The sequence below is a fragment of the Diprion similis genome, chromosome 6, assembly GCF_021155765.1.
Source record: "Diprion similis isolate iyDipSimi1 chromosome 6, iyDipSimi1.1, whole genome shotgun sequence".
In the NCBI taxonomy this organism is placed as follows: domain Eukaryota; kingdom Metazoa; phylum Arthropoda; class Insecta; order Hymenoptera; family Diprionidae; genus Diprion; species Diprion similis.
Window position 1 is genome coordinate 24590493 of NC_060110.1, and position 16504 is coordinate 24606996.

Here is a 16504-nt window from a genome sequence, read left to right on the forward strand (position 1 = left end):
TCCGGATTACTCGCTATACTTACTGCAGTATTTCGGCGCATTGTATACCACGATCACAACAGATATTATCCCTGACACTGCATATTCGAATGCAGTGAATATAATATAAAGAGATCGCGTGTGCATCCGTAAATCTACAGATGACTTTTTGTGACACTTTTGACCGGGGTGCCAAACTGTCAAAAATCAATTAGCCGCGTTCTTTCTAACATAATTTTTTCCAAAGTGTGTAGTTCCAGCGCCGATACTGCTCTATTACACGATATTATTCGCTTATTGCGTGATTTAGGGTTTTACATTGACGAGACATGTATTTAGGGGGGGGGGGGGGGTACAGTTTGGTTTAAATCATCTCTATTTTAGGGTTTTTTTTTTTTATGAAAGAAAATGAAAACACTTGGAGCAATTTGAGGTCTTTGTTATTTATAGTTTCAAGAGCATTTTAGAATTTTTTCATTGAAATTAATAACAAAATGGCGGCATGGTGCATATAAGTAGCTAACGATCACGTTTTCAATCCGGTGGCTCAGATTCCTCGGTCAATTTTTGTCCGATCAACTTGAAATTTTGACACAGTTTTTTAAATATGTTTATCGATTCGAGCTTGTGGCTCGATTTTTGAATTTCAATCCCAACATTTTTTTATAACAATTTGTGCAACCATTTTTTGGTCAAAAAATGAAATTTGTCGTTCATAATCGTATATATTCGAAAGAAAATTATTTTCAACATTTGGGTTACGAGCTAGAACTCGAAAACGTGTTTTTCACTCAGAAAATTTTTTCTATGTGTTAAAAGTTGGACAGTGATGTCAGGAGATGCGCTACCGCAAAAGCATTTCGTTATTACATTCAATGAAAAAATTCTCAAATGTTCTTGAAACTATAAATAATAAAGCCCTCAAATTCTTTAAGTGTTTTCGTTTTCTTTAAAAAAAAAAACTCATAAAAATAGGTATGACTTAAGACCGTCCAAGCTGTATCCCCCACCCCCCCTTAATTACCATAAATTTCATACGTTGCTGGATGAGAATATTCATGCACTTTTCCACTTTGAGTAATCAAATACAAGTTATCAAGCTGCTGGGAACAAACATTTCATGATTTCACATGCTTCTTGTAAAATTTTTCACAGAAATTGTGCAAGAATATGCCACAGTTGTGTAAACATTCTTCATCAAACTCAGACATTTTTTTTTATGTTGTCGATTTCTTCGAAATTTATGATAACTTGTTATCAGTTATGAGAAATCTGTTCGAACATTGTCGACAAAGGTCCCCCATGGGACTTGGGCAGCATATTGTCAATATTATTTTAGAAACGATACGTCAATCGTTGGTGATTCTTTCCAAATAATTTATATTTGAACAAAAAATTACTACGATTTCTTCTCATTCTCAGAATTCCTTGTATAGATTCATGCGGATTTTCTCGTCTTGGGTACAGAGTCATTTTCATACTGTATAGTATTAAACGTGATTTGGTCGATGATTCACTGGTATGTAAATATTATATAAGTATCAAATATCCGTCCTACATAATACAAAAATATCGTAAATTAAGGCTTACGGCACAAACGTTCCACAAGGCACTGACAATTAATGGCACCATAATTCGTTCGCGTGATCATAAATCACGTTACTCTTCTTCTCTATTCGTTTTTTATTTTTTACTTTATTTTTTTATTTTTTTTTTTCGCCTCTATTGGCACAGTTGTTTTCACGGTAATAAACTGGCGGCTATAACGCGCTAAGATAACACATTCACGCATGAAGTTCGAATTTGTTTCTCTTTTTTACTTCCTTTTCACTTCCATTTCTTCTTCCCTTTCAGAAGCCTTGCAGGCTATCGGTATCAATGACTTTGGTAACCATTATCGGCGTGTCTCTTGCTGTAGTAATTTGGCCGGAAGAATATCTCCGTTTTATGGGGACATCGGCCCTGCTTTCTCATGTACTCCCCGAAATCGCAAGGTGGCAATGTGCAAATGTCGTTTTGAATGCACCTGCAAAATAACGAATCATATAATGCGTTAAAGTGAAACAATTTTTACGCGGTTTTCTCATAATCACAACCAACTAACCATCGATCTTGAACCGAGAAATAATCCTTTCCTCGTCTGAGTCGTACGCAGACCAACAGATTATCCGGACAAGTGCAGTCGCATTCACCCTCGGGCGTTATCTTGGGTGCAAAATGCGTCGGGCACTTGCATCTGTGAATGAGAAAGTTAAAATGTTTTTAAATAAACTAAGTTAATATGAAAAAAAAAACGAAAAAAATGTGGCGTGGTATTCAAGTTCTCAAATATTCATCGACTAGTGCAGGAATGAATTAAGTAAGAATAAAAAACCTAAGATCTGAAAGATCCAGGCTCAATTTTCTCCATAAGCGAGCGGCAGAGATGAAAGAAAATGTTGCACCGCGTCTGCGTCATGGCCTAATATCACGTGGGTGGTGTTTGTTAGTTTTTAACGTCATGTTTATTAGGTTAGGATTAGTTTCGTGGCGTTTTTAGAGGACAGAAGCTGGTGGATGCGGAGGGACGAACGGAGTCCGCTTGGGCTCGAGCGATGAACAAAAACTAGCGAGTAAAAACTTGGGAAATTAAATTGTTACGAGAGTCTACTGCACATAATGTAAGGCATAGACGGTGGTTATAGTCGCGTCAATTACGACAAATCACTCATCGCCATGAAGTACGGGGGAAAAACATGGCTAGATGAAAAAAGAGTAAAATATTGCTAAGAAAGATTGTACTATCATCATAGAAATGCGTAAAAATTATGGTATTAAGTTATTTATAGAAGAAAGAAGCAAAATGTTAGCTTGCAATTGTCAAAAGAATTATGCAGTATTGTTTGGTGAAAAAAGGATTGTTTATTTTTCTATGGTTATTATTGAAATATCTTTTTTTTCTACATATACACTGGATATATATATGCATATAAATTGGTATATTTTTCATAAATATATTATATTCACATCGCTAATATGTGGTATATATTCGAAATACAATTTTTGTTATTCACTATTTTTGCACCAGAGTTTAAAGTAAAATGAGAATTTGATTTTTTCACGCCATGGATTGGGATTATGTGAACTCAAAATAATACCAATTTACGAATCCCATATACATATTATCTTATCTGCAAGCAAGGAAAGGAAAACTCACGATTTTTTTGGCTTTTGTATATTCGACGGCGGTTCTTGTCCCGTGTCTCTTAATCTCGGATCGCTTCTCGGGCGGCATTCGCACTCGGTGTGATTTTCGAACTTGAGTTTTTCCACCTGCGTACGTCCATCTATCACCGAAGCCTGCAACAAATTAGATAAAAATAATAAAACTATTAATCCTATACTGTCTATGTTTTTTTTCAGGAAATTACAGTACTTCGCACTCTACAAGAGTTTTTTGTAAATAAATATCGATACAGTATAACACTGAGAAAACGATAGGTACAGTATGTACAATGTACATACGAGTGCAATATATCAGAGGAAAATTATAATAACGAATACTAGATGTTTTTTTTTTTAAATTGCATATTATCAAGTTCCGTAAATTAACCGTAACTGTAATTAATTCCTGGCTAACCATACAAGGTAGTGCGGGTCAAGTTTGAGCAACTTCTGACTCCCGCACGTGTGAATAATAGTTATATTTGTTGCTTCATCAATAGGGCGATAAGCATCAAGCAACTCTGGCCTCGCGTGCCAATCCGAAGTCGTAATAAGCCCGGTATAAAATCGCGGAATAGCGGACGCAAGTGTCTGTAACAGAGCTGATAACGTGTGTTACACGATAGGTGTTCAATGTAAGGGGTATAATTCCTAGATACTCAACGCGCACGTGAGTCGGAGCTTTTTAACAATAGCCTGCAGCGGCGTCTAGCGGAACGAAATGCGGGAATTGCAGCTCGGAGGGACGGCCGTCAATCAAGGCTTCTGTCAGTGTCCATTTTATTTATGGAACCCCCTGGCAAGGTGCGGTCCATCGTCCTCCGAGCCTGCAGGACTCCAACATTACGTGTCAGTCGCTCTGCAATGTATGCCTGGTGTCTAATTTCTCCCCTAATAATTACATATCTGCATATTATGTAGGCACGTGTAATGTATGAAATTTGAAGAATTTACTGCTGTTCTCTGGACAGTAGAACATTCCGAACAAACGAGGAAATTGTTGTTGCAAGAGTTGCCGAGACGAAGAAGAAGAAGAAGAAGAAGAAGAAGAAGAATAAGAGGAAAAGGAAGGCAAGGTGTTGCATCGCCAGTTCGAAAGCTTGAACAGTTCGTTGGTGTTGATTATTATTAATTGAGACGTCGAACGTCAATGAACTTCTCCTGGTCTGAATCAATGCGAGACAAAGGGGCGTAAAATTCCGCCCACTTGCGTCGAGGAGAGACTTTGAGTTTCATGATTATGGTCAAGCTTCTTGCGTCCATGTTTGTTAGGACCATATTGACGTGAGCCGAGGAATGTTTTTTTTACAGTTTTACTCCTGGAAAGGACAGTTTCGTCCCACGACCAGCATGGACTCGAAAGTAGGTTCTTCCCAGCCGGCCACGTGACCACCGGATTGCAAAAGCCCGGAATTTTGGTCGGACGTAGCAGGTGCCGAGGGGTGCGTAGGCGACTCGGCAATTCCGAGTGGAAAAACAAGACGATATTACCGTATTTCTGTGCCGTCATAAAAATGCCATATTTTATAATCATGTACCAATACCATGGAACGAACCGCGTATATCCCTGCGGAACAGCTTTCTGATCATCAATTTATTTTTAATCTCGAATCCGCTTTAATCGTCGATCCGTTACAATCGCCTTTCGAACTTGTCGGTACAGCAGTGTGCAGGTTGACGTATTAACATGACCCCTTGACCTCTGCCCACGACGAAGTGAAAGGAGCTCGAAACGGATCGTAATATTTTTCAATCCAGTTACAGGTCGTGCTCAAAATGGTTCGCTTCTTCTGGGTGTTTCGCGTGACGCGGACCTTTATACATGTTCGTCGAGAATCAACACATAATGCCATTTAACCCACGTCATGTCGAAACCCTGCATTTACACCCATCAAGCTTAATTAAACCTCGAAGAGACACGCGGGTTAACATTTTGTGACTCGTGTCACGTGCTGCAGGGGATCTTTAAGGCTGTGCTGGTTCTCGGACAGGTTTTCACTGACTTGCATAATTCTGACAATTTACAACAGTGTTCTTGGCACGCGCGAGCTGCAGCACCGATCAGTTCAGTTCGTGAACCACCTCGTGGGCTCGATTCCTTCGCTCGAGAATTCCTCGATTCAATTTACCCGCCCAGTAAACGACGTCGCTCGTATGTAACCAAGTCTCATTAGCATTCCCTCGTCTTTGCCTTTCCTCTTCCTTGATGCTAGAAAGATATTCACCGACTCCTACATCCCACAGCTTTCTGAATGAAATCTTCGATCCGACTTGCCCAGAATGTTTACATCGTTTATTTCTGCTTTTTATTAGTAAGAATTCATCATACGATTCTCCGTATTTTTCTGAGAACTGGATGGCGACAGACCGGAAAAAGCCAGGGAAAAGTCTGGAGCATAAGTTTCGTGGGAAAAGGTAAAAAAATTCTGAATTTTTTATGTGATAAGTCGAGGAATTTGATACAAGCAAAATTCTCGACATCCTGGAGAACCCTCAGACGTTTGGAGTGATTTGAAACTTGAACATACCGAAAACAAAGCGAGAATTCTTTTTGGCGCCACCTTCTTACCGATGTTCCAGTACGCAGTCTCGCAATTAATTTCCATCCAAGACTTGACTCTCCCAAAAGAAATTCTGATGCCAGTCCAAAGCTCGGACAGAGCATGCAGCCTCGGCCCTCTTTCATCTCTCGGTAATTAAAAACCAAGTCGCCCCGTCATCAGTCTGAGGATTCAGCGGCGGTCAGCGGACTTAAGCCGCCGTCGCCTGCCACTCGAAACACTCCCACGCGATGATGGATATACGTATAAAGTAAGTCTACGGTACCAGGACCAAGTCTAGGCAGCTCGAAGGCTGCGTAACAATGCATAGTTGTTGCATGAATTTCTTAGCGTTGAATTTCACATACGTATGACGATACGGAAGAGAATTTTCTTACAATTAGTCTACCTAACTATACAGAAAGATTCAGTATACATATAGAGCTCGTGCAACTCGTCAGTCGCGTCAACAGTTTCAGATTAGGTATACCTTGCGACGATAACGATGAGCTCGAGGTAACCGGAGACACGATATCTAATTGAGCGTGCGTGGATTGTTGTGTCTGGTCTCAGCCTCTTGATCTATAATTGCTTCAGAAGGGGGCGCCAATAATGGCGATGAAGTCCTACAGTATAAATTCTCCCGATACACGAACGCTGTGATAATATTTGACCAACAAGTGTGCAAGGTAATGCGCAATAGCCTGTCTTTGCGATTGATCGTTTCGCGGAAGGATCAGCGCATGGCGTAAGAATTCGGATTCCTAGAAAATGTGAAAACGCCGGATGAAACTGCAATTGGCAAGGCGGACGGCACTTGGCAAAGCAAAGTTAACGAGTGCCAACGGTTAAGTTTGGACACCTGCCCACTGGTTGTTCGGTCAGTGTCCGTCATTTTCGTTTCGGTCTTTACGAGGGTATTTAAATGATTTAGAGATTTGTTTGCGCTTGTATTTTTCCCCCCGATAATTTGACGCCTGGTTTGAGTAACGACCTCGCTTGCCTGCAGGTGTAGGAGAGGACCTAAAAGAGTCGAAATTGGCCGGAAGGTCGATGCAGCGCGTTAATTTAATGATCGTTTCGTGTATATCGCCTAAGGCGAAGCCGCGAACGTTCAAATACGCATGTGCAGGTATAATCTTACCGCTCCTACGCGTGGCATAAATCTCGATAATACGAATCAAATAAGCGATCATAAAACCTTGTACAAACGAAGGCGTCTAATCATCGGATTACCCGCAGCCGCGTTGTGTTTTGGGTAAGTTAACCCCAAAGTTAGAGTCTGCACAGCGCGATTCGACTCGAGCATGACCAATTAATCATTCAACGTTTTCCGTTACATTTTCGAGGGGTTGCAACAGAAAAACGGCATTGATTATTGCGGTTTTACTATCGTGCGGAGAAGACGCCGGTTTACGATTCGGAGAGTCATACTTTTAGACCGCAAGACAGCTTAGAGCGCTACGAGTTAGACGATACGAACGTATAACATGTGTGCCTCTCGACGAGGCATGGAATAGAAAGGCGCAGTGTAGGATGAATTATTCGCAAGATCGTATCGCCAGGAATCATTTGTATATTTCAACGCAGACCGCTGTATCACGAGCCTCCATACACTCCAGGAATCTATAGACGAACAAAACGTATCAATATATGTACCGTGTTGTGGAACTCTCGCAATAGAGCTGCCTGAGCTCACGTCTGCAGGCTTAAATACACTTGGACACGTACGTTTGGGTTGTAAATAATTACCTCGGTCGCGTAATTTCTTTCGCAACCTCGAGCGGGTAGACATAGTGTCAAGATTTGGTATTTCGCATGATGCTTTTATAATAGATTATATATAGACAGAGCGCAGTTTCATCGCTGCAAAGTGCAACACCGAGTGATATTAGTTTCACAATAGTTAGACGCTGGCCGCGTCGATCTAGTCAATTAGCGAACAGGTTAGACGATACAACAACTCCCGGGTTTAAATTATTTCACACGATACTTTTGTAATAGATTATGTATAAAAGTAGCGCAGTTTCATCAGTGAAAAGTGCGTTGTACATTCGTTTAGATAACACCGAGTGATATTAGTTTCACAATAGTTAGACACTGGTAACGTGGATCTAGACAATTAGCAAACAAGTTAGACGACACAGAAATTGTCGGGCTTAAATTGATGCTGGTGCCAAACCGGAATCAATACATTTTTTGCTTCATTATATATACAGAGAAGAAGTCGCGTGCCGAACGAGTGATAAAAAGTAAAAAAAAAGAAACTAAACAGGTTTTTAGTGCTATTGAATTACCAGAAAACTGACTGTCGACAATTATAATCCCACTGAATATTTTATACTTGTACTAAATTTTCTTGTAATTTCAACCAGCATTAATTTAAACCCTGGAATTGCTGTATCGTCTAACTTGTTCGCTATTTGTCCAGATGGACGCGATCAGTGTCTAACTATTGTAAAACTAATATCGCTCGGTGTTATCCGACTGAAAATTTTTCAGCAACTCTAATAAAATGAGATTTCCAGATGTGCAAAGCGATTTCTGGGTCGGAGAGGAGACGTGAGACTACAATTGCGATCATATGCGTCGCAAATGAAGGGGTATCGAATAACCTGCAGCTATACGCGGGGAAATTCGATGATTGGCCGCCTGTCCACGGATCTATATCATTTGCATGATTATGGAAGCTGGAAGGGGAGGCTTCCAGTCATTAGAACCGGTGCGGCGGCTCCTCATTCTGTCTTCGTACTTCCATTGGGTACGACTCAATGCATCTACGGTATAACAGGTATTATAACATAGCGACGTCGGAGTGACAGGGAGCGGAGCTACCGTGAACTAATTGTATGCAAACAGGAAGTGGAAATTTTAATGGCCTCTAATTGTCGAATTCATTGCGTATTCTTCGGGCGATTTCCTTTCCTTCTCGTGCCAAACGGAGCGGGACCTACTCGAGGCGTGCCTGCACGGTCAGACGACTTTAAAGACGTGTCGCTGTTACACTGTAATTACAATTTCCCGGGTGCCATTGTACGGCCAGATAATAGAGGTGATCGGAATGATTGATCACCTCAGATATTTCGGGGAGAAAAAAGCTCCACAAAGAAGCCTCTGTTTCTCGTTTAAAAGTTATATTTAAAGAGACATTTCAGAGTTTAGTTCAGTTTCAGAGGGTGAACACTGCAGCCATGTTTGGTTGCGGAAGACAAAAAGTTCTATATAAGTCACAGGTAGTCATTGCTAGCCTGATTTGAAGTTATATTATTCCCCCGGCACTGCAAAAGCGGTTCTCGAAGAATTAATCTAAAAGTCGATGATGCCGAAGCGAAACCTGTTCCAAAGATGAGACAATGTAAAAAACGAAAAGGAGTCGGACACGACGAGCACGACGCATGGGCTAAATTTCGTCGATTCCACGATTATTAATTATCACATTAATTCGCAAAACTCGTTGGACAAATTCGAGCACTTGATTAATTTTTATCGCATACTGTATTTTACATATTCTCACCGTCTATAATATATGGTCCCCGATTGAAATATTCTATTCTATATAATATCGATTGAACGTTTAGATTCATGAATGGTGAATGCATGTTACACAGGTATGAGAGTCCTCAAACTGCGATAAAAATTCCTCTTCTTTAATTTTGAGAAACGATTCTCCAGAGGCGCAATTTTAAAGGAGCGGCATCGGGCGCGTTGAATAGGTAATAAATATTGGTTAATGCGATCAGATACCGGCGTGCAGGTATAGGTATGTAAGGTATATAAATGCGAACGTAATACCGGTATCAGATCCACCACTAGCATTATTCTTAACTTACGGCGGTTTTCAGCCTCGAGACGCAATCCATTGTGCACTGCCGTCTCCTTCACGAGCATTTTCGATCCATTCGTTATTATACCTACAGATACAGCTGCAGGACGACGAAGCGGCAGAAGGAGAATAAAAAGTAAAAAATTGATCACCAATTGCAGGTCGTACCGATCCTTATTACATACGAAAGTAGCAATTCGTATCGTTAAAACACTACATTACCCGCCCTTTTGTGTGGCTGGAAAGTATAGAGAAAATAAAGAAATAACAAGTATGATCGAAGACCGCAGCTGGTTTTCTTGCGGACGATGGAACTGGGCATTAACCGAAACCGATAATTTGTAATTAATTGGCGAGTAAATTGCGATGGGACACGTCGTGTAAAGTAAAAGAAGCACAAAACCCGAAAAAAGAGAGAAGAGGGAATCAATTTCGTCGCCGACATGCTAATTGCAGGTCTGATCGTTGTCTGTAATTAATCTTGAAGACAGTGGAATTACGGGGTAATTTGAGATGCGGCGCAGGATCTTCAATTTGCAATTGATCATTTATCCTCGAAGTTAAAATTTCGAATTGGAATTCATGTGCAAGGCTCTTAAAGTTATGAAGTACTCCTACCTTGATCGACTGAGCAAACTCGCCCCTTTTCTTCCTATACTCAATAAACAAACGAACCGAAAGGGTTCGAATATCCCGAAAATCACCAGAAAAAATGTGTGTTGTGTGTTATTTGATACAGGAAGAAAAGGGTTGAGTTTGCTCGGTCGGTAAAGGTAGGAGTACTACATGAGCTTAAGGTTCTCGATCGTAGTATATTATACGGAAAAATAAATGCTTAGCTCCCACAGACGGAAAACATCGATTGAACCGTTTCCAACCATTCTTAGTTTCCCATACGCAATGACAATTAAGCATTAACTCACAATCATTCTTAAAACCACTGCAATTAAAGTCAATTCACCGTCTACAGGCTTATACAAATTAACGAATTTGCATAACATTAACGATAAGCAGAGACACTGATGCATCAGCACTCTACGTAAATTTAATACGACAATAGTTATATGAATAAGTATTATATGAAGTGATTAGATACACACAGATGAGTAATGAAATATGGGAATATAGCCATTCGACTGTCCTGCAAAGTGCAATAATTATAGGTAATATAAATAAGTATGCAGTTGATGGCCGTGTGTTGGGATGGGTCGATGAGTCGTGGCATGGTGGCCATAACGCTGGTGACTACCCAAGGCAAAATAGTCCAGGAGGACGAGGCATTCCTACAGCAGGATGCATTCATCCTGCCGCAGGTCTCTATATAAATGTGCATATAATCAGCTAGCAGCCTCCTTAGCCCTAAGCTGCGGTAGGTCAGTGGCCATGCAGTAGTCTAACTGACAATGAACTCTTAAGACAAAATGTGCACCGCGGTCGTATCATTAAGTCCGTTTTACCGCCTTGTCCCATCAATCTTTCTTCTCAAGCGCGGATTACCCCTCAACTTGGATTATACAATATATGCCTGAGTGGACGTGTTGGTAGTTGTGTTACAAAAGTCGCAGTGCAATCGACGTATCCCATCAATCTAAGTTTGCTTATTCGAGCTGTACATCATCGTGAAAAAAGAATTAATTTCAAGCAATTACCGTAGATTGTTATATGGCCAGTTATTTTAATCAATGAAATTCTTCGGTCGATTGTTTGGAATTTGGAAAAATTATCGTGAGAAGACCTGATAAAGTGAACGATGTAATTGAACGTGAGTACTTGCAGTGGCTGCAACTTAAGTGCGACCAATTCGTATCTACTATTAGCTTGTAGGTACTAAATGGTTTATTGGTTTAGAGTTTACCACTTGGATCTACCGATCGGAATATAAGAAGCTTTTCAAACTGAAGATTCGAACTGATAGAAAATATGTATTTTTTAAGCTTGTACAAGTAATCAGGTTTTACATGTATACATAATTGATTCATTGTTTCGTCATTTTCCGACCGATGTCCAGGTTATTCTCACCGTTTCTCAAAATCTGAAATATGTTGTAAACGCATCAACACATCTTGTTGTTAACCACGTTAATACGTTTTATTTTCTACATAATATTCAACCTACGGTTCGTTTCAAGTCTTTTAATTATAGCGCCGACGGATCTCGAGGATAAAAAATGTTAATTAGCGTCGGCGATAATATTTTTCCTTCTTATACAGCATGGGCGTCTGACCACTGTCGTTAAAAAGCTACCTAGCTGAAAATTTTATATATAGAATCACAGCCGCGCCCGGAGTTTGGAGTTAGTATTTATTCCTTTCGGTGATTTAGCACTCACGCCTAATTCGCTTGTCACCATTATATCTATAAACTTATCGCCTATTACAGCCTGAGAATTTATAAGCATCGTTTCTAAATTTTATAGCTCTGCCTGCCCTTATATCGAATGGTTTAATTTTTTTCAAAGCAAATCAGTTGATATGAGCTAGCAAATTCTTAAAGATCCGTGAAATCGTTAGAATTTCGTATCGAACATTGTAAATAAAAATAATAACAATATTTTGAATCCTGTATACTGAGCATTGACAATCACATGAAATTCACCGAAGTGGTCAGATTAATAGGTATTTTGGTTCAGAGAGCGCTACTTCCAAAAGAACCGCCCACGTTTCAATGAATAGTAATTGTCACGAGAGCTGAAAGTCTTGCACAGTTAGTTGTAGTTCTTTGTGAATGAATCCGACAAGCTGCTGCCTACTCAGTTTTGTACGCCGAGTGTGGCCGCGGAGTAATCTCCGAGTCCTCGGGAATGGACAGTTGTTGAATTGCCGTTCATTGTGAAGATTGCAGCGCGTATAGAGTTACAGTCGTAGGTGACTTGCGTTAACTCCCAACATCTTATACAAGTAGTGAACCGTAAAGGAAAACACCTCGATCCGTCGTCCTGAATTACACTTATCAAATTTCCTACTTACTCGTAGCGATACCGTCGCGGTTTTTACCGTCAAAGTTACTTTGCTGCTGCTGCTGCTGCTGCTGCTACTGCTGAATGATTAAATCTATGAAACCTAAGAAATGTAGCGAATTCCCAGCTCGGAGAGATAGACAGCTGTTAAGAATGGAGAATTGCGGCAGTAAACAGTCGGAGAATTCCCGGACGTGAGTGTTTGGAGAAAGGCTGATTAGCCCGCGGAGTCTCGCGTGGTGCCATGCAACCGGATTTATTTGTATATTGGCTCGAAGTTGGATTTCTCTCGGCACATCCTCTTCACATTTCGTTTTTTCTCTATTTTTTTCTTCAATCTTTTTTTATAGCAGAATAGATCATTAGAAACGGATTGTAGAGAAGATGCTCGCTTGCTCAGAAGACAGCTGGAAAGGTGATTTACTGCTTCCGATTATCTTGCGGCGTGCACAAATACCCCGAGTTCCGAACTGCACTAAAAGTAATGAGAATAATACCAGCAAACGAGGAAATATATTGAGAATAAATAATTGATTCTCGATCCTCGCTTTGTCTTTCAAAGTGTATAAATCAAAGTAGTATCTATAGAAAGTGTAACGACGTGGGAAGTCTCAGGTAATTGAAGGATATTGCCTGAGTGAAAAATCGATACTTTCAATTAATATTATTACGTTGTAAAATCGCACATTCAGTGTAATTCATGACATACTAATGCATTCGAAAGCTACAAAAAAGCTTATATAATTAATATTTTATTTTAAATGGCTTAAAAATGACGTAAAAATTTGGTACGTGTGATGTTCTTATCTAGAAAATTATTTCCTAAAAGTTCGTTAAAACAGATTTTGATTTTCTTACAGTGGCCAACCTGGTGAAAATTTCTACTAACACGAATTTTTACAGGAATTGGAACAACTCGTATTATTTCGGACAAAATTGTAAATATAAATAGTTTTTCGTGAAGAATTGTCAATATTCGTTAAAAATTGTGATATCGCTTGTGGATTATTTACTAAAAAAAATACAAAAATTTTCATGAAAATCTACAAGTTTTTACGAGAAACTATATGCATATTTATAATTTTCAACGAAAACAATTTTTTGTACAAAATTGTGCAAAATGTCCCAATTTCCCTGAAGAATCTTAGAAAATCGTAGAAATGATTTTCACCAGGGTAACCGGTCACTGCAACTCTGCCCAGCGCCATTTTGAAATCGCGTCCTCTCCTCATATTTCGGAACACCGAAACGAGGTGCAGGTAAAAAAAATTGCCCCAGGACGCGGCTCACGCGGCGCATCGTATCTTGATGAGCGGAGAGGTCGAAGCGCCTCGTTCTCGCCTCAGGGAGAATTCTGATGTGATTTTTGAGGCGTTATGGAAATGGTCCCGGATGCGCGCGCGCGTTTAGCTTAAAATGCATGAGTTCGCGAGGCGATGCGATCGGGTCCAGAGACGTCTGGCGACGGCGTGGGCGTTCGCCATTATGTACCTGACACCAGGGTAGCAGATATGTACTTCCTCAGTCGCTCGCGTGACTTGCGCTGAATCCTCCTTTCCACTTTCCTCGCTTCGTCCGCCCCTTCAGCATCTAAGTCAAGAGGAAGACGAAGACGCCTAGCCGTGGCGGAGGTGCCGGAGGTGAAGGAAAAACGAGAAACGTGGGCGAGCGAGTGAACTCGATGCCTCGGTACGGGGTTTGAATCAATTTACTATTTAGCGACCGGCGAGTGAACTCCGGACACACGCTGCACCCTCGACGACGTGTATTATACACATTATAACGCATAATATTATCATGATATCAGTACCAAGGCCAAGAAATATGCGTCAAACTATGTAAAACACCAGCCTCTTGCTATTCGAATCCAAATTTGTGGAATAAAATGAAAATTTTATTCAGATAAAACTCGAATGAAGACTTGTAATATCTGATCTAACCTCTATCTGTCCTAACCTAACCAAAGCTATAAACCTCTATCTATCTGAGTTTAGGCAGTATACGCACAATAGTGTGTTCCTGTTCTAAGAATTTTTTTGGTTTTCAATGAAAATTTACGCCATCGTTTGTTTATAAAATGGAAAGTATTTATTAGCGAACTAGAACCTAACCTAACCTAACCAAACCTAACCTCTATCTATCCTAAACTAACCAAACCAAACTTCTATCTGAGTTTAGTCAGGATTTGCATAAGAGTGTGATCTAGTTGCGATTTGTCTTACAAATATCTCCAAAGCTATTGATATGTAAGGAAATATCGGCCAGAATCTGGCCAGAAGTTGTAGCTATAGATAGAAAAAAAAAAACAGAATCAAAATCGGTTCAGTAGTTCTGGAGTTATGAGTGAACATATGTACGTCGGAAAGACTTTGAGTTTTCGGTATAAATATCGAGAAGAGATAAGTATAGCGAATATCCAACCGCCGCCGCTTCGAATTGGTTTAAAAGCTGTGTCGAATTTGTAACTCCGCGCGCCCGCTGGGGTGATTGAAAAAGAAACTTAAAGCGATTTCGGGGTTTCAAGTTTCACCGGCAATTTCAGGAGATCGAATTTTTTTTGTTAATAACACTTTTCTTCTTTCCTCTGGAATAATAAATTCAGTAATAAGGCGGCTTGGCTAGCTATTTATAGGCTTCACCGCACAGGCTTACACTAACCTACCACAAGGTTCGAAAGAAAAATATACTCGCAAGCTAATGCCTGACTTGTAAGATTATAGAAATCCGAGTCTTCTGTTTTATACAATCGTGATAAAACATGTGGCAAGTATCGAGTTCCCGGTCTACCTACATTATACATTATACTAAGTGACTAATATGTTAGAGAAAATAAATGATAAAGAACTTGAATAAAAAGTTATTAATCTCGTAACAGAGTATGCAGGTTTAATTGCTCCTAACCTAAACTAAGCCAACGGCTTGTAAACCCCTGACAGTTATAAATTCCGTGGCAATCGCTTCCCGTTTCACCGTACGAACAGAAGGAAGCTCTACGATCCCGAGTACCTACATTGCACTCGCGGTTTATTGGCTTTGGTTCGCCAAGTTTCACGCAACTCCGCACTTCTGTGCATTCATTATATGCACTTTGCGTTTATCTGTGTGTGCAGTCAGTGCCTCCGGAGATGCGAGGGATGCTGCATTCTTTCCAATCCTGCAGTCAACTATAATTCCTCTCGGTCCTAGACTTCCTTCTCCAATTCCAAGCTCGAATGAGCAGCTGCTTATTGCGCATAAGTAGACGCAGATATTCTCGAAATCGGTATTTCCAGATTCTGATCGACCTCGTTATGCATGTGTATTTGTAAGGATGAAGAGAAAGGATCGGGATTGAGCCACGAGTAAATTAATCGCGAGTTGGTCATTATTTTCTTGTTTTTCTCTATTTTTTATTACCTTCAAGGGAGGTAATAATCTTTCACGTTTTATAACTAATTACGTGCATACCTGCAGTATGCTTGTGCTATATCTACCTACATTAAATGGCGACGACGCAGTAAAATTTCACCTACTTTGAGCAACGCTGCCACGCGGGACTGGTTTAGATTTATTTTATTTACTTTATAAATACGTGCTAATGAGGGGTACGTAAGACCGGGCATTTATCCGTCCTTGCACCGATCCATTTTGCGGTGAAAAAACTCCACTTCACGGTGAATAACATTATTAACTGTCAAAAATATTTTCATTCCGTAAGGAATCAATTTTTGCCGTGAATCAGGATTTACCGGAGATCAACTAAATACGCAAGAATTTTAATCGAAAAAGGACTTTCAATCGATACACAATCTTTCAAATAATTAGCACCAGTCATGGGTCGCTACGACATGTTTAAAACACTTTAAACAAATTCTATCAACACGTTTAACAAAAAATGGTTCTTTCTGAAGAAAGTGCGAAGTAGGAAAGTCGAACATGATATTAAATATAGGTACCTAATTTTGCCTTACTGTCTCGCTTCGTCTATAAGTTATGGTGTGTGAGAGAACGGGCAAGCTCAAC

At 40.1% G+C, this 16504-nt stretch overlaps 1 protein-coding gene across 1 annotated transcript in view; it reads right to left on the reverse strand.

The window, feature by feature from the left end:
• Window positions 1-1048: 1048 nt before the first annotated feature.
• LOC124406988 (myb-like protein X) overlaps window positions 1049-16504 on the reverse strand; it is a 67082-nt gene continuing 51626 nt past the window's right edge. Inside the window, exons 4-6 of the mRNA XM_046882745.1 lie at window positions 3176-3318; window positions 2084-2215; window positions 1049-2005 (exon numbers count right to left, since the gene is read on the reverse strand). Of these exons, the coding sequence (XP_046738701.1) occupies window positions 1855-2005; window positions 2084-2215; window positions 3176-3318 (426 nt within the window). The 3' untranslated portion in view covers window positions 1049-1854. The remainder of the gene's footprint in view (window positions 2006-2083; window positions 2216-3175; window positions 3319-16504) is intronic.